The 23,215-nt window shown below is 42.6% G+C and overlaps 1 protein-coding gene across 2 annotated transcripts in view; it reads left to right on the top strand.

The window, feature by feature from the left end:
- ACAD9 (acyl-CoA dehydrogenase family member 9) overlaps nucleotides 1-23,215 on the top strand; it is a 63,435-nt gene that overhangs the window by 28,993 nt on the left and 11,227 nt on the right. For both annotated transcript variants that reach the window (XM_090022238.1, XM_090022236.1), the window contains exons 6-13: nucleotides 621-699; nucleotides 1,546-1,720; nucleotides 2,633-2,706; nucleotides 10,871-10,946; nucleotides 12,975-13,045; nucleotides 13,457-13,576; nucleotides 15,509-15,637; nucleotides 22,092-22,171. In XM_090022238.1, coding sequence (XP_089878364.1) covers nucleotides 621-699; nucleotides 1,546-1,720; nucleotides 2,633-2,706; nucleotides 10,871-10,946; nucleotides 12,975-13,045; nucleotides 13,457-13,576; nucleotides 15,509-15,637; nucleotides 22,092-22,171 — 804 coding nt within the window. The remainder of the gene's footprint in view (nucleotides 1-620; nucleotides 700-1,545; nucleotides 1,721-2,632; nucleotides 2,707-10,870; nucleotides 10,947-12,974; nucleotides 13,046-13,456; nucleotides 13,577-15,508; nucleotides 15,638-22,091; nucleotides 22,172-23,215) is intronic.

Below are 23,215 nucleotides of genomic sequence, written 5' to 3'. Positions count from 1 at the left end.
ATTTACCCAAAAAAAAAAAAAAAAAAAAAGGGAAGATTACGTTCCTGTTAGAACTATATCTATAGATGGTGATTGCGGAGAAAGTTTCCAAATTAAGAAGAATGAGAGCATTCAAACATTTTCGTTACTCTCCTGAAAGTTGAAGTTCATCAGTACACTGCAGCAGTTCATGTACACTAGTGCTGATTCTCTGAGCATTTTTTTTTTGTTTTAGTTTTGGTGTTGCTTGCTTTAGGGAAGTGCAGTCACAAGAGAATGAATTTTGAGGAGGCTGCCTATATGCTTCAAACCAACTCTTCTTTTAGGAGATTGGATTTTAATCATGCATTCATATACTTCTAAGTGTGGCAGGATTGAGTTGCTTTTGTAGTGTTCTAGATTATGTTTGTGCCATGTTTCTAAAATCAACAATATGAAACAATTTGGCATAAAGCATGTTTAAATCTAGAACTCACACCACCTCAGTTAAAGGCATGTTTCTTTTGTGGCCATTGCTTGTAGTAGGTTTGATTTTTATTTAGAAACAGAACTTCAGACATTGGAACAACATTGGTGTATTTGTTGTTTTGTGATTGTGTGTTCATTTAATAACAAACCTTAACAAATAATTTGCATTATAGTGGAAATGATGCTGCATCCATCCAGACAAGAGCCAAGTTGAGTGAAGATGGGAAATACTTCTTACTAAATGGTTCAAAGGTATTAATCCATTGAATGGAGAGGTTAAATACATATTTCTGCTATTGTTTTGGGGGGGGGGGGGTTGGGGTTTTTTTTTAATAAGCGTTCTTGCCTCATAAAGCATTGCCAAATTAGACGTGGGCTGGCTTAGCTGAATCAAACTTGGGTATCCCAAGCTAGCAAAGAATGATTACATAATAAAGCCAGTTTGCTTTGAATCAGGGCAGAAAGAAATTGTAAAGTGCATTGCTCAGGGAGTAAACTCTAGTAACCTTTGATAAAGATGGGGAACGTCTCAGTTTGTAAATGTTCTTTGGGGCTTTTTGCATCTCCGACCCCCTACTTTGTGCTTTTCCTGACTCCCTGTTTCTAACTTCTCCAGAGAGCTTGAGATTCAGCCTTCTCTCTGAATGTGGAAACATGGAAGAACTCCACAACTTTTCTTTCTGTTCCCTTCCTTCCTTTAGAAGGGATGTTGCAGGCTCTTTTAAAGGAAAAAATGACACTTCTGGAAGTAAAATTGGAACTGCATTGTATGGCACTTTTTTGCATGTATGTCTGTGAAATGTTCTATTTTGGTTTTATTCCAAAATACAATAAAGCTAGATTTCAAGACTTCAGAAGTCCTCGTAAAACAAAATTGTTATCCTCTGGTTAGTTTTACTTGGAAGTAGTGATTGTCTGAGGGCCATTGAACCCCAGTGTCTGCCAGGAGACTAGAACTTGGGGTGGTGAATAGGGGTGTTTCCCAGGCTGGTTTTGTGCTTAGACAGTGTGGTATGAAATACAGAAATATTTTTGTCAAAGCAAGAGAAAATATATTCTTCTTTATTTTTCCTCCCCTTCTTACCTCCCCACCCCCAGGTCTGGATATCAAATGGAGGCTTAGCTGACATTTTTACTGTTTTTGCAAGGACTGAGATTGTTGATGAAGATGGCATAGTAAAAGACAAAATTACTGCCTTCATTGTAGAAAGAGCCTTTGGTGGAATCACGAATGGGAAGCCTGAGGATAAATTGGGCATTCGAGGATCCGATAGTAGGGAGCACTTTAATTTTTTCTTAGAAAATTCTTTTTCAGGTTTTCTTCATTTATCTGAATCTGTATTTCTAAGATGAGCTTGCACTAGATTGCTGAATCAGGTTCATGTTTCCCACCTAAATTTCTTCTGCAGAGCAGTGCCCAAAGTGTATTTTCACAAATGTAAAGATCCTATTAAGTAATCCATTTTCAAGTATCTACATCCCATTAAGTAATCCATTCTCAAGCATATAAAGCCCATATTTTGCTTTGACAGTTTGCTACTGCATGCTGCACTGAGATAATTTAGTAATAATGATGTGATATACCTGTACTAGAATTAGGTTTCTCTTAACTGCTTCTTCTATTTAATGCTAACTCTGGGACTTAGTCATTTTGGAATGTCATCCAGATTCTCAGTTTAAACTGACAGGACTATTTCTCTTTTGCTTACACTGTGTGCAAGTCAGCAGTATTAATATTTTTGCTTTTTATAAGTTAAAATGTCAATTCCGAATTTGTCCTGATTCTTAACTATTTTGGCAAAATCTATTTAATTGTATTAGATCAGGGGTGTCCAACCTTTTTTGAATGTGGGGCTGGATCATGAACTTTTTATCACCCAGTGGGCCGGCGAGTCACATTCAAAGACCTCACAGGAAGCAGTATCACATCCCCCCCACCCCGAAACGAAAGTACAGTGTTTACTTTCGTTTCCCGTTGCTGCACCTCTGGCCTCAGAAAACAGCTTGGAGGGCTGCATGGTGGCCCACGGGCCGTATGTTGGACAAGCCTGTATCAGATGATATATTGGGAAAAGTCTAGTATCTGTTACAAAAATAGTAAATTATAGTCCTGAATGTTTTATCTGTTGACATATATATATATATATACACGCTTTAAAATAATTCAACAACATTTTTGTTTCAGCCTGTGAAGTACATTTTGAAAACACAAAAGTCCCTGTAGAGAATGTTATTGGAGAAGTAGGAGGAGGGTTTGAGGTGAGTTTTTTGAAGAATTACTCATTCTTAAAACTAGCAAAAGATTTCTTCAAGAGACAGAATATTTTATTTATGTTCTATATCTAGTATCACCTTAAAAAGCTCTTAAATTAAGTCATGTTGTTTAAAATCGTTTTACTATTCATTTTTCACATTAAATTGGTAAAACCAAAAAAAGGTGAGTTTATCTTCTGTGCACTGTATGAGTTCAGTTTAATATCTTCTTTCACTTGTATTATAAATGAATGCCATGTTATGCTCTTGGAACTCAATTACATTCCTTTTCTCAGGAACTTCAGCACTAGATGTAACAGCTCAGGTTAGTGGAGTTTCATTGATGATGCTATGAACACAATTTTTAATGAACCTCTGAACTTTCAAAAATAATTTTAAACTATTAGAAACATATTTTCTTGAATCTGGAGAAGGTGGGGAGTTGGGAGATGAAGCTGGGATGATATACACTTTTTCTGAACACCTGCAAAAAGAGATTAGGGTAATGATTAGGGTTTTCTTTACCAAAACCCCATAATTGACCCATGAAAAGGGACTTACTTTGGTTAAATAATTTCCATCTAAAATGACTGTTTGATAAGAACAAGTTAATGAGCTTCAACTCTTTTGTGGCCTGGGGATACATTATACTGTGGAACAGATTACCGATGACAATGATTATCCCTTGATTTGAGGATGATTTCTGCCATGGCTCATTGATGGGTCTTGAGTTGATTTAAGAGTCTAAACCTTGAGCCATAGATCCATCCACAGAAGTTGCAAGTCTTTCCACAGGGGAGAGTAGGCCATACGCTAGAATCTCTCTGATTTTCCTTCTCCTGCTCTCTCTCCTCTGTGTCAAGAGATGGATTAATAGTGAGGACGAAGAAAGTTGAATGATTGTGGATTGCTCCCTTCATGCAAATGAATTTTTTATGGGTGAAGTTCCAGATATTTCATTGAAATTCACCCATCCTTCAGCTCTGCTTTTCTAGCTAACCTCAAACCAGCCTGCCAACCACTGGCAGAGCCTTCCTATGCAGCCCACAGGCCCAGACTTATAGTTGCCATATTTATTCAAATATATGACAAGGTTTTCTTCCCCATCAGTATTGTGGGGAGGGAAGCCTCATTTTAGATTTAGACACTGGGCTGGGGCAGAGCACATGGCAGTGACCCAGCTCTGGCTTTGCCTTGGTCCCAGGGCCAAAGAGGGCACCTGGGAGAGGCTGCATAGCAGGGTTGGGGGAGAGAATGCAGGGGAGACCATGTGGTGCAGGCAAAGGGGTGTGAGATCCATAAGGTAGAGTTTGTGAAGAACATGGGGGAGACCCCAAGGGTGGGCCACTGTCTGACTGCCTGCCTGCCACCTAGCAGTACCACAGGCAGACAAGAGGCAGCACCAGGATGAGCAGCAGCACATGGCTGAGGGTTAGGGAAGGAGCCACAAATTTAAGAACCTCTTTTGTGTACAGGCATACCTCAGAGATATTGCGGGTTCGGTTCCAGACCACCGCAATAAAGTGAATATCACAATAAAGCAAGTCACACAAATTTTTTGGTTTCCCAGTGCATATAAAAGTTATGTTTACACTATACTGTAGTCTATTAAGTGTGCAATAGCATTATGTCTAAAAAAACAATGTACATACCTTAATTAAAAAATACTTTATTGCTAAAAAATGCTAACCATCATCTGAGCCTTCAGCGAGTCGTAATCTTTTTGCTGGTGGAGGGTCTTGCCTCGATGTTGATGGCTGCTGACTGATCAAGGTGGTGGTTGCTGAAGGTTGGGGTGGCTGTGGCAATTTCTTAAAATAAGACAACAATGAAGTTTGCCGCATCGATTGACTCTTCCTTTCACGAAAGATTTCTCTGTAGCATGCGATGCTGTTTGATAGCATTTTACCCACAGTAGAACTTCTTTCAAATTGGAGTCAATCCTCTCAAACCCTGCCGCTACTTCATCAACTAAGTTTATGTAATATTCTAAATCCTTTGTTGTCATTTCAACAATGTTCACAGCATCTTCACCAGGAGTAGATTCCATTTCAAGAAACCACTTTCTTTGCTCATCCATAAGAAGCAACTCCTCATCCGTTAAAGTTTTATCATGAGATTGGAGCAATTCAGTCACATCTTCAGGCTCCACTTCTAATTCTAGTTCTCTTGCTATTTCCACCACATCTGCAGTTACTTCCTCCACTGAAGTCTTGAACCCCTCAAAGTCATCCAAGAGGGTTGGAATCAACTTCTTCCAAACTCCTGTTAATGTTGATATTTTGACCTCCTCCCATGAATCACAAATGTTCTTAATGGCATCTAGAATGATGAATCCTTTCCAGAAGGTTTTCAATTTACTTTGCCCAGATCCATCAGAGGAATCACTATCTATGGCAGCTATAGCCTTATGAAATGTATTTCTTAAATAATAAGACTTGAAAGTCGAAATTACTCCTTGATCCATGGGCTGCAGAATGGATGTTGTGTTAGCAGGCATGAAAACAACATTAATCTCGTTGTACATCTCCATCAGAGCTCTTGGGTGACCAGGTGCATTGTCAATGAGCAATAATATTTTGAAAGGAATCTTTTTTTCTGAGCAATAGGTCTCAACAGTGGGCTTAAAATATTCAGTAAACCATGTTGTAAACATATGTGCTGTCATCCAGGCTTTGTTGTTCCATTTATAGAGCACAGACAGAGTAGATTTAGCATAATTCTTAAGGGCCCTAGGATTTTCGGAATGGTAAATGAGCATTGGCTTCAACTTAAAGTCACCAGCTGCATTAGCCCCTAACAAGAGAGTCAGCCTGTCCTTTGAAGCCAGGCATTGACTTCTCCTCTCTAGCTGTGAAAGTCCTAGATGGCATCTTCTTCCAATATAAGGCTGTTTCGTCTATATTGAAAATCTGTTGTTTAGTGTAGCCACCTTCATCAATTATCTTAGCTCGATCTTCTGGATAACTTGCTGCAGCTTCTACAACAGCACTTGCTGCTTCACCTTGCACTTTTATGTTATGGAGACGGCTTCTTTCCTTAAACCTCATGAACCAACCTCTGCTAGCTTCAGACTTTTCTTCTGCAGTTTCCTCACTTCTCTCAGCCTTCATAGAATTGAAGAGAGTTAGGGCCTTGCTCTGGATTAGGCTTTGGCTTAAGGGAATGTTGTGCTGGTTTGATCTTCTATCCAGACCACTAAAACTTTCTCCATATCAGCAATAAGGCTGTTTCGCTTTCTTATCATTCGTGTGTTCACTGGAGTAGCACTTTTAATTTCCTTCAAGAACTTTTCCTTTGCATTCACAACTTGGCTAACTGTTTGGCTCAAGAGGCCTAGCTTTCGGCCTATCTCGGCTTTCAACATGCCTTCCTCACTAAGCTTAATCATTTCTAGCTTTTGATTTAAAGTGAAAGACATGCGACTCTTCCTTTCACTTGAACACTTAGAGGCCATTGTAGGGTTATTAATTGGCCTAATTTCAATATTGTTGTGTCTCAGGGAATAGGGAGGCCCGAGGAGAGGGAGAGAGAAGGGGAAACGGCCGGTCGGTGGAGCAGTCAGAACACACACAACATTTATCGATTAAGTTTGCCGTCCTATATGGGCGCGGTTCGTGGCGCCCCAAAACAATTACAATAGTAACATCAAAGATCACAGATCACCATAACAAATATAATAATAATGAAAAAGTTTGAAATATTGTGAGAATTACGAAAATGTGACACAGAGACATGAAGTGAGCAAATGCTGTTGGAAAAATGGCACTGATGGAAAAATGGCACTGATAGACTTGCTCGATGCAGGGTTGCCACAAACCTTCAATTTGTAAAAAACACAATATCTGCGAAGCGCAATAAAGCAAAGCGCAATAAAACGAGGTATGCCTGTACTGCACTTCTGCTTGGACACCAGGTGGCCCTGCTGTGCTCTGTCTATATTTCAGCACTGCATCTAGCTTCTTATCTAACCACAGAATTTCAGTGAGCTCTTTTTTTTTTTTTACTCAGATGGTTTTTTACTCAGAGATGTTTTTGCTTTGTGTTTTTATGGATAGCAGTTTTCTTTACAGAATTTACAGATGGACATTTTTAGTTTGGTTATTTATGAAGTTTCTGTAAATTTGTGGACTGTTGGCAACCTTGCTTGGGACCCATCCCATTTAATATTTTCATTTGGACAAAGGTCACTAGAGCCAGATGCTTGTTTATGAAATTTGTGGATGATACAAAGTTGGGAAATACTGTCAATACAGAGAAAAATCAGATTATCATACAAGAATTAGATGACCTTGTGGACTGGAGTAATAGAAATGATTTCATAGATTTCATAGACATTAGGGCTGGAAGGGACCTCGGGAGATCATCGAGTCCAGCCCCCTGCCCAAAGGGCAGGAAGTCAGCTGGGGTCATAGGATCCCAGCAAGATAAGCATCCAATTTACTATTGAAGATGTTCAGTGTAGGCGCTTGAACCACCTCCGCTGGCAGACTGTTCCAGACCTTGGGGGCTCAGACAGTAAAGAAATTCTTCCTTATGTCCAGCCTGAAACGGTCTTGCAGGAGTTTGTGACCGTTCGACCTCGTCATCCCTTGGGGGGCTCTGGTGAACAAACGTTCCCCCAGATCCTGGTGGTCACCCCTGATAAACTTATAGGTGGCCATCAGATCACCCCTGAGCCTGCGCTTTTCCAGGCTAAAGAGTCCCATGGCTCTCAGCCTGTCATCGTAAGATCTGTTTTCCTGACCTCTGATCATGCGCGTGGCTCTCTTCTGGACTCTCTCAAGCTTCTCCACATCCTTTTTGAATTGTGGAGCCCAAAACTGGACGCAGTACTCCAGCTGTGGCCTCACCAAGGCCGAGTACAAGGGGAGAATGACGTCCCGGGATTTGCTCGAGAAGCATCTATGGATGCACGCCAGCATTTTGGTCGCTTTACTAGCCGCAGCATCGCATTGGAGGCTCATGTTCATCTTGTGGTCAATGATGACCCCCAAGTCTTTTTCTTCTGTAGTGCTAACCAACGTAGCACTGCCGAGCCTATAAGGTGCTGCAGGTTTTTCTTCCCAAGGTGGAGAACCTTGCATTTTTCGGTGTTAAACGGTGTGAATCCCGTCCTCCATCCTTTGTAGGCTTTCCTTTTTAGCCACAGTAGGTCCGCTAGGTCTCTGGAGAGCCAGGGGGGCTGCTGTGCCTTCTTGCTGCCTTTCCTCTGTGTTGGAATAGATTTAGCTTGTGCACTGAGGATCGCTTCCTTGAGAAGCAACCATTCTTCTTGAACTCCCATCTCCCTGGGGTCATGGTCCCTGAGGGCCTGACTGACTAGCCTCTTGAGCTTGTCAAAGTCAGCTTTTCTGAAGTCAAGGACTTCTGTGTTGCTGACTGACTTGCCAGCTTTACGGCGGATGGTGAAGGTGATCAGCTCGTGGTCGCTGTCACCCAGCTTCCCATCGATCACTAGGTCGTCGATTAGGTCGTCCCCCGTAGCCAGTACCAGGTCAAGCAGCGCTTTGCCTCTCGTTGGCCCATAGACTTCTTGGGTCAGGTAGAGGTCATCCACGCACGAGAGAAAGCTTTGCGCCCGCTGAGATTTAGCTGAGTGATCTTCCCACGAGATGTCCGGGTAATTGAAGTCACCCATGACAACCAAAGTCCTGGAGCAAGCGGCCTCAGTCAGTTCCCGGGCGAACTCCTGGTCAAGCTCAGGACTTTGAGCGGGAGGTCTGTAGTAGACTCCCACCGTTGTGTCCCCTGTGCCGAATTCCCCACGTATTTTTACCCAGAGGGTCTCTAGCTGTCCATGCCGGTCGCCAACATCAGCTTGCAGGGACATGTAGCTTTCCTTCACATAGAGAGCTACACCCCCGCCACTTTTGTCAACACGATCCCTCCTCTATAGGGTATAGCCCTCTATACCCGTGGTCCAGTCATGGGTGGAGTCCCACCAGGTCTCCGTTATCCCAATGACATCATATTTCTTTGCACTGAGCAGGAGGACGAGCTCGTCCTGCTTGTTGCCCAGGCTCCTGGCATTAGTGTACAGGCAGGCAAGTGTGCCCTTGGGGGCTCTTGCCTTGCCCACAGATTGTGCCAGGGCTGGGGCAGGGGTGAGCTCCCTTAAGTGCCCCCTTAAGTGCCTTGGTCCGCTGGCTTTGCAAGGGCCGTTCAGCGGGCCAGCAGGGGCAGTAGTCCCCCCATCCCCCAGCGGGCTTAGTTTAAAGACGGTGGAGCAGGTCAGCCAGCCTGGCTGAGAAGAGCCTCCTCCCCAGGGGAGAGAGGTGGAGGCCATCCCTTCCCAGCAGCTTGCTGCCTCTCTCGCCAAAGAGCGGGCTGTGGTCATGGAAGCCAAAGCCTTCCCGATGACACCAGCACCGCAGTCTTTGGTTCACTGCGTGGATCCTCCTCTCCCTCCTCAGCCCATAGTCCGAGAGTGGAAGGATCAACGAAAACACCACCTGAGCTCCCAGACCCCTAAGCCCCGCTCCCAAATCCCTGTAGCGCCTCATGACCTGGCTGGGGGTGCTCCGAGCCGTGTCATTGGTGCCCACGTGAATAAGGAGCATGGGGTAGTGGTCTGTGGGCCGGAGGAGCTGCGGGATCCTCTCCGCAATGTCTCGGATGCGGGCCCCCAGGAAGCAGCAGACTTCCCGGGCTAAGGGGTCGGGGTGGCAGATTGCCCCCTCAGTGCCCCACAGGATGGAGTCTCCCACAACAAGCACCTTTCGCTTTGTCTTGGGGAGAGCGGGGGCAGTAGCTGTGGTTGAGCCTGGGTTGCCTGCAGGAGCTGGCAACTGAGCAGGCTCTGCTGGGGCTGCAAGAGGTGAGGGAGGGGCCTTGGTGTGGCGGGCCTTCGGGCCCTTGACCACCTTGGTCCATGCCCCTGACTGGGCAGAGTGGGAGGTCCCAGAGTCCTCCTTAGTCGTGGAGGGAGACGGTGCTCTACCCTGCAGCTCCCGGGGGAGAAGGGCCTGGCAGTAGGAGTCTATCTCCTGCTCGCAGTCCCTGATGGCACGCAGTCTCTGGACTGTGGCCTGGAGCTCCTCCAGCTGGCGCGCCAGAGACCCCAGTAGGGAGCAGACCCCGCAAGGGGAGGTGGCCATGCTCCCGGGCCCCAGAGCCTGAAAAAGGGACAGGCAGCCCCCGCAGCCAAGAGCCAGGGGCTCCGTCTGCGTGGATCCCGGAACCATGGGCTCCATCTGGGTGGATGATAACTGCACACAAGTGCAAACTAATGCATTTAAGGTCTAATACCAAGAAGTTTATGGCCATCTGTGTCCTCCTAACTTACAAGAGGAGAGGGACATGAGTGTATCAGATGGATGTAGGACATGGGGGCAATTATTTGAGCTGGAGGGCCACATAAGGAGTTTTGCTGAGCTGTCGCGGACTGGGTCAACAATTTGCCAAAACTCCCTACGTGGTATGGGGCTGTGGGTGGGGCGCCTTGTTTGAGAGTGGGGCAGGCAAACCTTGTGACTCTGTCCTTCTCACTTTCATTTCTGATGTGAAAGATGGGCAAACTGAGTCCTGATACCACAGTCCATAAGTTTCCAGGGAGTTAACTGGCCCTAAGATAAGCAAAGGCTGACTAGTTTGCATAGCTGGCTTCTGTTAGCCATGTGAAATCTAAATGTATAGAAAATGCCTACTGGACCTGGTTCCCTGGCTCTACAGGCAGGGAAAGTCAGGGCTTCCCACTTGCAGATCCACAGTCCCTGCAATCTCTAGGAACCCCAATATCTGGGGTGCACCCTTGGAAATGAGGAACATGTGGCCATTCTCCTGCAGGATCAATGAATGGGACAAGGGGCAATGTGTTTGTTGCCCAGTGAAGCAGATCAGCTGTGCCTTCATGTATCCTGGCACAATTGATCTGCTTCATTTAGCAACATCTGTTTCAAGCCTTGGAGCCCAGTCTTTGAAACCTTACTATTTGGTTGGTGTTTGGTACATATTCCTTCACACTAAGAAAATTCTTTGGAATGTACTGTGTCTGATACAGCTGTAGATAACAAGTCGACTCTCAGTAAATTGGGTATCCTTTCTTAGATGCACACAATTAAGTCTGAAGGGAAGTTCGTTTCACCTGCATTAGATTTGCATTTTATAAAATACAGTATGCTTTACTGAAAGTGTTAACTCTTGACTAATGACCTGTGTTTCTTTGCAGGTAGCTATGAATATCCTGAGTAATTCAAGGATGAGCATGGGGAGTGCATCTGTAGGAATTATTAAGAAATTGATAGGTAAAAGTTGTTTGTTTGTTTTGCCATACAAAAGAGAAGCTTGCAGTTTCTACCTTTTCCAACCCACTTGGAACTGCAGCATTGTTATCAGCTAGAAAGTCTATCTGTAATTCTTAAAACAACATACAGCCCGTAAAATGTTATGTTTTTTCAGCTGATACAAAATAGAAGTATTCTGTTCTGATAATCCGTTCTGATGTAAAGATCCTAATAGAGTAGGTTTTAAAAGTTGTATTTGCTTATTTTTAAAAGCAGCCAAATATGGAAAATAGTATGTATGCCATTCAGTCTCAAAGAAACATTGTGAAGTAATTTGAGATTACATTTTATATATACTGTATTTATTCAGAAGATGAGGTCCCCCCCCATTTAACACGAGGAGTGGAGAAAGCCCCTTGCTTTTACAATCAAGCACAAGGCGGTGGGGGGTGGGAGGGGAGGGGCAAGGGCAGGCAGCTGCTGCTGCTGCAGTTGGAACCACAAATGCCACCTGCCAACCCCCTGCACCCCCTGCCATTCCTCCCCTGCAGACCCCACCACGCCAAGGCTGCTTCCTCCTCTCCTTCCCTCTCTGCTGTGCTTCTCCTTACCTTTGCTCCTCACCGGCAGGCTCCATCCCTGCTGCAGCCTGAGACACGGAGCATGGCTCCAACCTGGCCCTGTAGCAGGAACCTACCCCATCATCTCCATGCTGCTTGTCCCTACTACCTGCACCCCATTGCCTGCCCCATTACCGCCCCCCTGCCTGCCCTGCCACAGCACTGTGTCCCCTACATCACCTCTCTCCCCCACCCCCTGTAGTAGTGGGAGGGGGGGAATCCAAGATGATCATCCAATAATTAGATTCCATACATGGAAAATTTATAATAAATTTTCCATGTGTAAAATCTAATTATGGGGGGGGGGGGGCATCTTGCATTCAGGGTCATCTTGTAGTCAAGTAAATGTGGTAACTGAACCTATTAAAATCAGCTTTTGCCAGTGCATATCAAAAGTGGTTAAAAGAAAGATCTCAGAGGTTTTCTTTGTTTTTAGGGTATTTGGTATTTTATCATAAAAACTGTTGATATATATTTTTCTTTTTTTTTGTCTGGGGACATAGTTGAACATCTTCCTATTCTTTTAGCTTGGAACTCCTTTAAAACAGTCACCCCGACCCTGCTTGTACTATCATTTCAAACCTGTTTTTAAATACTTATTTGCCTTATGGTTCTACTTAAGAAGATGCCAGCAAGTAGTATATTGGAGGAATTGTAATACTGGCACTACACTGGAAGATTGGTATGGAATAGGGTGGTTTGCAAATAGGCCATTCTGTGATATCAATATATTTGCTGTCATAATGCAAATGACCATTAGAACTGCCCTGGAAATGAATTTATATCCTACTCACCCTCACCCCTAATGTTTTGGTCTTTATAAAAGTTGTTTCTAATTGGAACAAAGACTCAATCTCCAGTTTTCACATTGGTTGCAAAAACTCAGAAATATTCCTACTGCAGTAACAGTTTTTGGTGTTTCTGAAATACGCTTTTTAAGTTCACTGGCTTCATTGGTAGCCTGCCAGCACAGGCTGCCAGGAAACTAGGCTGATCAGCTGGCCAGCTTCCCTGTTTGGTTCCTCTTGAAAGTTCCCATGGTATCAGCATGCTCCTACAGACTGTTTTACTTCTGTTAAATCAGCATTTTCCAATAGAAAACCATCCCATTGGAAAATTTTTGACCAACTATGCTCTGGTTTTGGTTAAAGATCTTCTTTTAGCTAAAGATACTCTTTGTATATCGACATGTACATTTCTTTATGAGTTTTGTTAAATTCTAAAATGAATTTCACTCATATCACTGGTGAATTCGCACAGTAATAGGATGTCACTACTTACTATGAAGCTCTTTCACAAAAAATAAATGGTAGATGCATGTTATTTTTAAATAGTTGAGATTACATGAACAAATAAGTTTTGTTTTCAAAAATATCTTAAGATTGCTTTAAAATAGCACTTAATTATAAGATTTTTTCCCTCTCTTAAGAAATGGCAGCAGAGTATGCTTGTACAAGAAAACAGTTCAATAAGAAACTGAGTGACTTTGGATTAATTCAGGTAATCAGAAACCAAAACATGTTAAAAATGTGGTTGCCATCATTTATATGCTGAGTTAAGGGCTAGTTGATAGATTTTTTTGGTTGTTTTCCAGGCTTTTCGGTGGCTGGTACAAGTTATTGCCAGATTACTACGTGCCAGGTGTTCAATCTGCATAAGTTTAGTCAAAACAGGCTTCTCCACTGATGTTTAGAAATGTCTTGCAGTATTTATTAGTCAAATATAGAGCTTTTCAAGTTTCTGTGAAAATTATAATTTGCATCTGGTACTCTGAGTTGTATTTCTTAATATATATATGAGTTCCATTTAGTTGTGAAGTAAATTTTATTATGACATCTGACTTGACTGACAGTTCTGTGTCTACGTGAATGCCTGATGAATGTTTCTCTGTCCTTGGTTACTGTTTGACAGGAAAAGTTTGCTCTTATGACTGTGAAGGCATATGTAATTGAGAGCATGGCTTATCTCACTGCCAGAATGATGGACGGTCCAGGACTGCCAGATTGTTCTTTGGAAGCAGCCATGGTCAAGGTAGCAAATGTTACTTAGAAAGGCTGACCTAATGCTTGTAGAATATCATTTGGATTAAAGCCTCTAGTTTTAGCTGCAAATTGATATTGTGTCCTCATGTATGAGACACTTCATCATCCTGTAACCTGAATTAAAATGGGCATGCTTGTTTTTCCTAACTTCTTGCTGTGGTAAGCCTGAAGAAGATTAGTTTAGGGTGCCATCTTTATATGAAACTTCTTCATACCAACACATACATTTAAAAAAAAGTAGTAGTACTAGAACAGCTGCACTAACAAAGCCATATTAAGACTCTAGGCATGTAGGGAAGAGCAAAAGTTTCTGAAACCCAGCCCATACCCAAACTGCTCTTATAAAGGAGACACTAAATGTTACATCAGATTTGAGGGGTACAAGAAATGGACACTCCACCAAGCGGGCTAGAACTGTTTTTCCACTGTCAACAGTCTGGCATTGACTGAAGTTATGGTGGTGAACAAAGGAGACTTGTGAGGATCTTTCTGCTTTGTGCAGGTCTATCACTGAGGGATTAGGGATTCAAGTAGGAAGATAGCGGGGGTCACCCTGGATTTCTTTCTGTCGTGGCCAGTGGTCAAGAATAATAGCAGCCAGATACTTATCCAGGTACCGACTCTGCTACAAGACAGGGTCAGTACTTGGAGAAATACAAGGAACTGTTACGCCTGTTTTCATTGACATTAACTCAGAGACTAGGACAGTTGCAGAATGCAGCTCTCCTCTTCCATGTACGAATGAGTCGGGCCTGCTCTCTGTCTTCACGGGCAGTAGCTAGAAGGATACATTTAGTGCTGCAGTCCTGATATATGAAACATTCATAATCTAGTCCTCTAAATGCTGTTGGTTGCAAAAGCTTCTTTGAGCATTTCTGCACCTCACTAGGGAGTACCACAGCAAAGCATGGTATGTGTGCACTGCACAGTGAAAGAGAGTAATGTAGCTGTCTTAGAACAGCACTGGACGTGTACCAATACATTTTTCTGAAACTGAGCTTATTGGCATATGCCGAGCATCACTCAAAGGTAACTACATTACATCTATGGGGGGATTACACTTGGAGCAGACATGCCTTGTTTCACTGTGACATACTTCCTAGCCCGGTCAGGGGGCAGTATATGGATGCCTTTTGAGGACTGAAAGGTTTCTACAGCATTAAGAGCATACCTACTTATTGCTTCAGACAGAACACCTGTTAAGATATGCATTGTTTGCCTTACAAACTGTCAAAAGGAGTCAGCTATATTTTCTTTGTCTGTGCATCTGAATTCACAGGGAGGTCTTCAAGAAGTTGCTCATGGGACCATTTAACAAGGCATCATTCTATCTCTAGCCTATTAAATGCTTTCCCCACCCACTACCAAGAATAAAGATTTAAAAATGAAAACTAGCAAAGGGCATGACAAAGAACCATGACAAATTGCCTAGTATTTTTATACTCAAGACACTTTGAGATTTTTGGACAGTAAGAGCTATGAAGTGTCTCTTTGTCCATCTGGCTTCCTATTCTGTGACTAGAAGTGGCTACTTTTATTGAGACAGTTTTAAGTCCTCTATCAAGGGATCATTTCTAAAGCATGCTGGCAGTTATTCTGTTGGCACATTTTCTTCCATTTAGTAAAAAATAGTATGCTGCGTTGGTGATAAGGAGTTTGGAATGACTGTTCAGTTTGAGCATTGAGTTTTATGGACTAATATGTTTCCTGTATACAATCCTGTCTATAATCCATAGCACTGGTAGAAAGATTTAAACAGGGATAAAAGGTACTGCAACATATTGAAAAACACAGTTCATCTAAATTCATTATTGCAGTTTTATCCCTACTTTTAATACAGGATATAAGAATAAAGGAATTAAGTTTTGTATTTAAGTTGGCAGGTGCTGTAAGGGTAATTAAAGCATTATATCCATGGCAGGTGTTTAGTTCTGAAGCTTGTTGGATGTGTGTAAGTGAAGCGTTACAGATTTTTGGAGCTCTTGGCTATATGAAGGATTACCCCTATGAACGTTATCTCCGGGACAGCAGGATTCTGCTGATCTTTGAGGCAAGTATGAATATGCTTCTTTATTCTTGTAAATTGGAACTAATTCACCTTCTATTATTGGCATAAATTTGGACTGAAGTAAAACAGACGCTGTACTATTTGCCTTTGGAGTGGACTCTAAAGCACATTAATGTCTTTCATGTAGAGCTAGCAAATTTTTTACTATGGTAAGTTGAATAATGCCCTTGGAAATTACCAGTCTTGCTTTAGAGAAAGGAATGCTCCCAAAGTAAAGGCTGTAGGATGTGAAGAGTCTAAGGAAGAAACTGAAGAAATGTCTCCTTTTGGGGCACATTGGAACTGCCATATCTGTGCCTGAAGAAAGGGATTGATGTGGAACAATGATATTTTTGTAATTAACACCTCTTAAAATATTTTTAAAAGTCTGACTATATTGACCAAAATGCTAGTAGCTGTTCCAGGTTTGACATTGAGAGTAACCAAGGGATTCAGATTTAAGGAAGTTATAAATGCATAATTTAAACTTTTTAGCTAAAACTTGATGTGAATTAGCTCACATGATGCAAATTGTCTTTCACTGCATATTCTGAGTGCTGATAAAACAAGCATGTTTAAGGAGACTAATAAGAATAAACTTTTAGTAATATAGCAAAGATATTATGTTACTTCTTTTCCTCTGTATTTATTCTTTGTCATGTGAGGTATTGCTTTTAATACAAGGGTAAGAAATTTGTTAAGAAATCTAGAAAAAATGCTAGAGGTTTCACAAAAGATGGTTATTTCTAGTGTTTGAGATCAGTGTCTATTTTAAAAGGGTAACAAAAGTTCTGAACCACAAATTAAAACATCCTAGAATTGAATCTCCCAGGCCTGTTGTTTTGGGAGGGAAGGGGGGGAGGGATTGATTCATTAAGTTAACTGTAGTGAATTCCACTATCAATTGCAAAATGGGAACTAATACAGTGACCAACTAATAAAGCCCCAAGCAAAAGGATAAAATTGGCAGTTGATCCTCTTCGATAGTAAAGAGAAGGAAAGGAAACTTTCTGGTCCAACTAAATACAGGATAACTTCAACATTGGCTTGGAGGTGGTGTTAGTCTTTTCTTTAAACTTTTCAGTGGTACCCTCCAAACTGAATGGATTTTCTCTTCAGTCTTGTCTGCAAATCCTAATAATTAGGTCAGAAGTTTCTCCACTACCAACATATGGAAACAGATGCATACGGTTTTTGCAGTCAAACCTGTTTATAGAGGGCTTGCCAGGTCATGGGGGATCAGTTATTTCTCTCTCCATCACAGTATCTTGCCAGACAATAACAGAAGAATGAAAAGAAATTGTCTAGTTCCAATTTTTGAACTGTTATTCCTAGTCACTCATGGCAGTACTCGGGGGAACAGGGACTCCCCCAGTGCCTGCTGGTCCCCCCTGACTAGTTTGTAAATGGCCACTAGATCCCCCCTCAGCCTTTTCTTGTGGGGGCTGAACAGATTCAGGCCCCGTAGTGGTAGTACTTGGATTGTAAAATTTATTGTCTGTACATAGATTGAGGTTTCAGTTTCTTAGAATTTTCATAGAATCATAGAAAATTAAGATTGGAAGGGACCTCAGGAGGTCATCTAGTACAACCCCCTACTCAAAGCAGGGCCATCCGTAACTAGATCATCCCAAATGGGGCTTTCTCGAGCTGAGCCTTAAAAACCTCCAAGGATGGAGATTCCACCACCTCTCTGGGTAACCTGTTCCAGTGCTTCACCACCCTCCTCGTAAAAGAGTTTTTCCTAATATCTAACCTAAACCTCCCTTGCTGCAACTTGAGACCATTGCTCCTTGTTCTGTCATGTGTCACCACTGAGAACAGTGTAGCTCCATCCTTTTTGGTACCCCCTTTCAGGTAGTTAAAGGCTGCTATCAAATCCCCTCTCAGTCTTCTCCTCCCCAAACTAAATAAACCCAGGTCCCTCAGCCTTTCTTCATAAGTCATGTGCCCCAGCCCCTAAACTGTTTTCATTGCTCTCCGCTGGACTCTCTCCAACTTTCTGTAGTGGGTGCCCAAAACTGGACACAGCACTCCAGATGGGGTTATTGAACCCTCAGGTCCTTTTCTGCAGAGCTGCTGTTTGGCCAGTCAGTCCACAGGCTGTAGAGGTGCATGGGATTCTTCCCATGGTAACCTGCTGTGTACCAGAGGGTATGTGGCACAGGTAACCTGTTCCAGCGCTTCACCACCCTCCTTGTAAAAGAGTAGAAGTAGAAGGTGCTCTGCTGCTAGTTGTCCCTGGGGAACCAAACAGCCACACACATGTGGATGCAGTCCATGAGATTTCTTTTGGCCCAGTCCTCCAATTTGTCTAGGTCACTCTGAATCCTAGCCCTACCCTCCAGCATATCTACCATTGCCCCCGGCTTGGTGCCATCTGCAGACTTGCTGAGGGTGTGCTCCATCCCATCTTGCAGGTAGTTAATGAAGATATTGAACAAAAACAACCTGAGGACCGACCCCTGGGGCACTCCACTTGATACTACTTGATATTTTGTTCATATTCAGTGTATAGTGCTAGTAAAAGGTTGGCAGAAATGTACGGAATACTCTGAATATTGTGATTTGCTGGGACAGGAGTCAAGCAGCATCTAATAACATGATCAACTTCATGGGTTTCTGCCAACTGAATGAAGCATACTTCATCATATTGATGTTTGCTTTTAGAAATTCAAAAAGACAATTATTTTGCTCTCAAAGTTTGGAAATAATGGTAATTTACTGCAACTAGTTAGGGATTGAGAGAATAACAGCCTTACACAGTTCCCTTTCTGTGTACAAAGTAAAAATGTCTCCACTTTGAAAAACCCAAGCCAATAGTCATTCTGTTAGCCCGCAGTACATGTGGTTTGTGTTAGGTAAAGTGTGAAGAAACTTTCTTGTAATGGATGGTGTATAGTTGTCCTGCAAGGCTAAAACGATGTTCATAGGATATATTTTAGGGGCTCTGGCTTTCAACATCTCTTTCTCCTGCAGTTTGTTTTTCTCTGATTGAAATCTCATTTTCTGTTCTCTAAATGCTGTTTTAACATGACAAAAGGTGTGTGTTTACACCGCTTGTCATGCTAAAGCAGCATATATGGCAGATCTATGACAAAAATGTTGCTATTTTAGACAGCAGCTTTTGTCATGTGAAAATGTTTCTGCACCAAATTTTAACATGTATACAAGGCGTGTACTTGGTAGCCATGTTGGTCTGAGACAAGAAGACGTACAAAAAACTAGAATTCTTGGTTCCAGAATGATACCTTTTAATTGGACCAACTGGGAAATCGCAAGAAAACTGTCCTTTTCTGAAAGCTTTCAGGATCAAAGTCCCTTCATCAGGATCTGGAAAAAGTATAGATGGTACAAGATGGTAAAAGTCCCCGTAGGTAGGAAATAAACTTAATTTTTGCACAGAGGGAGCTGAAGATAGAAGGCTGTCTCCCTTTGGGGCCATGAGGGTGTCTTACATATATACAATGTACTTGGACCCCCAGTGCCCCACTGTACTCTTTTCCCTCCACTTTGCTTCCAATCCTCCAAGGAGGAGGGAGGGAGAGAGCACAGATTGCTCCATTACAGCCTGCCCAGCTAGTGAGTCATCAGGGAGTCCTGCAAGGAACCCTGCCATCATCGCTGTGACTGCCACAGCAATGTCTTTTGCAGCAGCCAGAACTGCAGAGCTCTGGCAGGGTTGGCCATGCATCCAGTTTCCCTTGCCAGCCAGAGCCTCCTGGAAGACCTTGTGGGCAATGGCTTATAGGGCTGCAATGGCTTCAGCTGATCTGGCAAGCCTATCAGTGGGGCCTGTCTTGCTCACTGAAGTGCTGCCTAGGGGTGGAGAGTGAGTTGCCTTTGCAGTGACTTTGTTGTGCTCCCTCCAGGGGGTTGTGCATGTCTACATGCTCCACAGTGATCTATTTGTATGTCAAGGGCCTCATTCAACAAGTTCAAAAAATGTTTTCCTTTATATCTGGAGAGAAAAAAAAAGTTTGAGCAACAAATGCATCTCACTTGGTGTGGTCTTGCCCTTGCAAGACATTATCAAACACAGCAGCCCATCCTGCAGGAACAGACAGAGTGCTTACATTTACTACAGCATTTTTATTCACTTCTGTCTTCCTTCAAGGAAAATTCCAAGTATATTAGCATAGCCTTATGAAGCTCTCCAAATCAGTGGTAGCAGTCATAAGCTTTGAGGCCTGGTTGTGGAAAGCATAACAATCCAATTTGAATGTAAAAGCCAATACATTTAGTGCAGGATAAGATTATGTATTCCAGCTTGAAATCATTTTCTGAAATGCAACCATGGAAGAGGAAAGTGGATTTTGATTAAAATAGACTTTCAGAGCAGTATAATAAAGAAACTAAATCTGTGGCACAAAGGCGTGTTGGTTTTACAGTGCTTTAACAGTTATCTTGTAGATCAAACACCTGTTGTAGTTGGTGACACTTTAATTGCTTTGTTTACCTTATTTATTGGAATGCAAGATGAGCTCCATTTCTCCCCCCCCCCCGCCTCCCCGTCAGGCTGGGGATAAAAGCCTCTTGTCTTACATTTGCATAGACCTCATTAAATACATTGTTTCTCATTGATCTGCTGCCAAAAGCACCATGTGCCTAGCAATAGAAACCAACCATGAAGTTGATTAAATGTAGTCAACACTGAGCATAACTTTAAAACACAAGGCCCACATTGAGTAAACATGCTGATAGGACTCTACCACAAGGATAAGTTAGTGCAGCTCATCTGAATAAGATATATGGTAGTGCCCATTGAGTGTGGTCCCCCTCAGTGCTGACTCTTTTTCAAGTCATAGTGAACTACTCCATTGTATACATTTTGACTTCCTCTTCACTCCCACAGCTGAGCTGTACCTTTTACCTTTCCTTCCCACTTCCAGTGATTGTTTCTTTACCAGTCTTAAATTTCTGGGAAACATCACCAAGTGGGGCCCCAAACAGTTCACTCAGAACCTCTGTCATCACCTCTTTGAGCTTGGTATGTATGCTTAGTGTGGCCCCACCATCCCTGAGGTGGGCGGACCAGGTTGCCCTGCGCCTCATCGGTATGTACATTTTTGGAAGATTCCAGGACTTGACAAGAACACCCAGTTCCAGTTATGAGTGTGTGTGGGGAGGTGGTAATTAGCACATGGATGCTCGGGGGGCGGGGGGGACGCAGCAATCTGGAATATACACACGTTGAGCAGTGCAGATCACCATAGCTTGAAACGTTGTTGACTGCTGGGGCCCAGCCCAATGAACTGTGTGGTAAACTATGAGCCTTTTGGCTTTGGACTAATGTCGTGTATAGTCCCTAGCTTACTTCTGTGGCTGTACCGTTAAGGCCAAGCAAAACTCAGGGGCATCCAAGCCTCCAGTCTTGGGTCTGCATGTAGGATGCCTGCTAAAGGATTTGGAAGTATCTGGAGCTCCAAGCTGGGGTGGAAGATACTTGCCAGTAGCAGGGCCACATATAGTTCTTGAATGATTCAGACTGATTCAGATTTCATCTGACCTTGAAACATGAAAAAGTTTCCCAAAAAAATGGTTTGTACTAGGTCTCAGTAAGTGCAAAAATGCTGTGCTAAAAATTGCAGTAATTTAAAAAAAAAGGTAAAATGCATCAATTCTGGATGACCTTGGTCTATGGGTACCATGTGCAAATTACTGCAGCTATGTTTATTTTCATGGTCAGTGTTTTCAAATTTGCTCCTCACTTCCATGTGCTCAGGGAAAGCAGAGTCAGATATTAAGCAGGGGTGGGAAGGGGCTGCAGGGGGAAGAAGCTGGGAGGGAGGGTGCAGAGGAAAGGAGGCGACTTGCCCCCCCAGATTTATTTTCCCTGTTGTAGCAATAAGAGGGGGACAAATTAAAGGGAAACCTTCTATAATTAGATTCTATACCTAGAAAAATAGAACAAATTTATAAATTTTCCATATATAAAATCTAATTATTGGGGGGTTATCTTATTTTTCAGTATTTAAAAAAAGTGAAACTTGTATGGCATGTCTGCAATGTGGAGGACTGAAAAATTTCATTGAACACTAGAGATGTTTGGTTTCAAACCAAAAATAGCTCAGTGGCTTCAAGGAAAAGGGACTCTTCCATTAATTCTTATTATTAAAAGATAAGCATATGCAGCTCATTCATCTCTCCTTGAAAACAGAATAGTATCCATCAGATCTAGCAATGATGTACTGTGGATTAATTATGGCTACTCTAAACTGGAACTGCATAAAATATGTGTAACTTAGAAGATGTGTGAACAATTTAAGTGTGTTATGTAGAGAATTTATGATCAGAGGCAGGCCTTCACAGTTTGGGCAATGGAACACACCAGACATATAAAAATTGCAAATTAGTTTTAGGCAAGGTTATTTAAAAAAATGCACCTGGTATGTCTAGATTTTTAGTTCTAAAATGTTTGGGACATGGTGATGACTGTTTGTACCATCTCTTACAGGGAACAAATGAAGTTCTACGACCATATATTGCTCTGACGGGTATGCAGTATGCAGGCAAAATCTTAACTAAAAGAATAAAGTAGGTTTTTTTTTTCTTGCTTATATCCTTAATTTGCCTCTAACTACAACTGATAATCAGTAAACTGTTCAGTTAGCAGTAGGTGAAAGCAGAGATTTTTGTAATCGGAAACTGGATAAAGAGTTTTGTTCAATCAACCTCAATGTTGTGTAGAAGGCAGTTCAGCAGTACTTGATGCTTTTTGTTAATAAGCAACATATGTACATTTTAGAATGTTAACCAGTATTTTAGAAACTTAAAAAACCCACATATTACAAGGCTCAAGTTTATGTGGATGGACTAAGATGCAAGTCTTTCCTGTAATACTTGTAATTAGTAAATCATATTTACTAATATTCTTAACATCTAACCTTGTTGAAAGATAGCTGTAGCATCCAAAAGTCAGTCATAAGAGAACTCTGGTATCTACTATCTAGATTCCATAGGAAAAGTGGCTATACCTCCTATCTATGGACTATACTAACCTCTCTGAAATATAATGCTCATATCTTTGGCAGGATAGCTTAGCATTCTGTCTCCTAGCATATTGTATACCTGCTAACCAAATTGCACAGTATAAGGCAGCATTTCTCAACCAGGTTGCTGTGTGAGACCTTTGCAGGGATGTCACAGTGCTGGTGCCATTGCTGCAGCAGCCAGGCTGAGCAGCTTTGCATGCCTTGTAAACAACCAAATGAGGAGGTAGGGGCACCTGGTTCTACCACAGCCCTTCCAAATCTGGCCTCCTACACTCCTCTCAGAACCAGGTGCATGGGGCAGGTGGAACCGCTAGCAAGAGGGGGCTCTCCTGCCTGCGTTAGGCTCACCTGACTGCGCATGAGGTACAGTTGTAGCAGCAGTGCCCTGGGTTCAGCTGAAGCAGCACAGTAGTTGTTCTCAGCTGGGGTGCTGCCAATTTTTAAAGATGTTATAGAGGGTACCCTGAGTCTAGAAAAGTTGAGAAATGCTGGTGGTGTTTGATGGTTTTGTGAAGCATTCGGTGTGCTTGTCGCTGCTTGAACCTAGTACAACACACAGTTTGTTTTATGCTGAGCCGGTACAAAT

The sequence above is a fragment of the Crocodylus siamensis genome, chromosome 11 (assembly GCF_052110815.1).
Source record: "Crocodylus siamensis isolate JL-2025a chromosome 11, ASM5211081v1, whole genome shotgun sequence".
Lineage (NCBI taxonomy): Eukaryota > Metazoa > Chordata > Crocodylia > Crocodylidae > Crocodylus > Crocodylus siamensis.
Note: the sequence above shows the minus strand (reverse complement) of the source record. Positions and strands in the feature narration are given on the sequence as shown.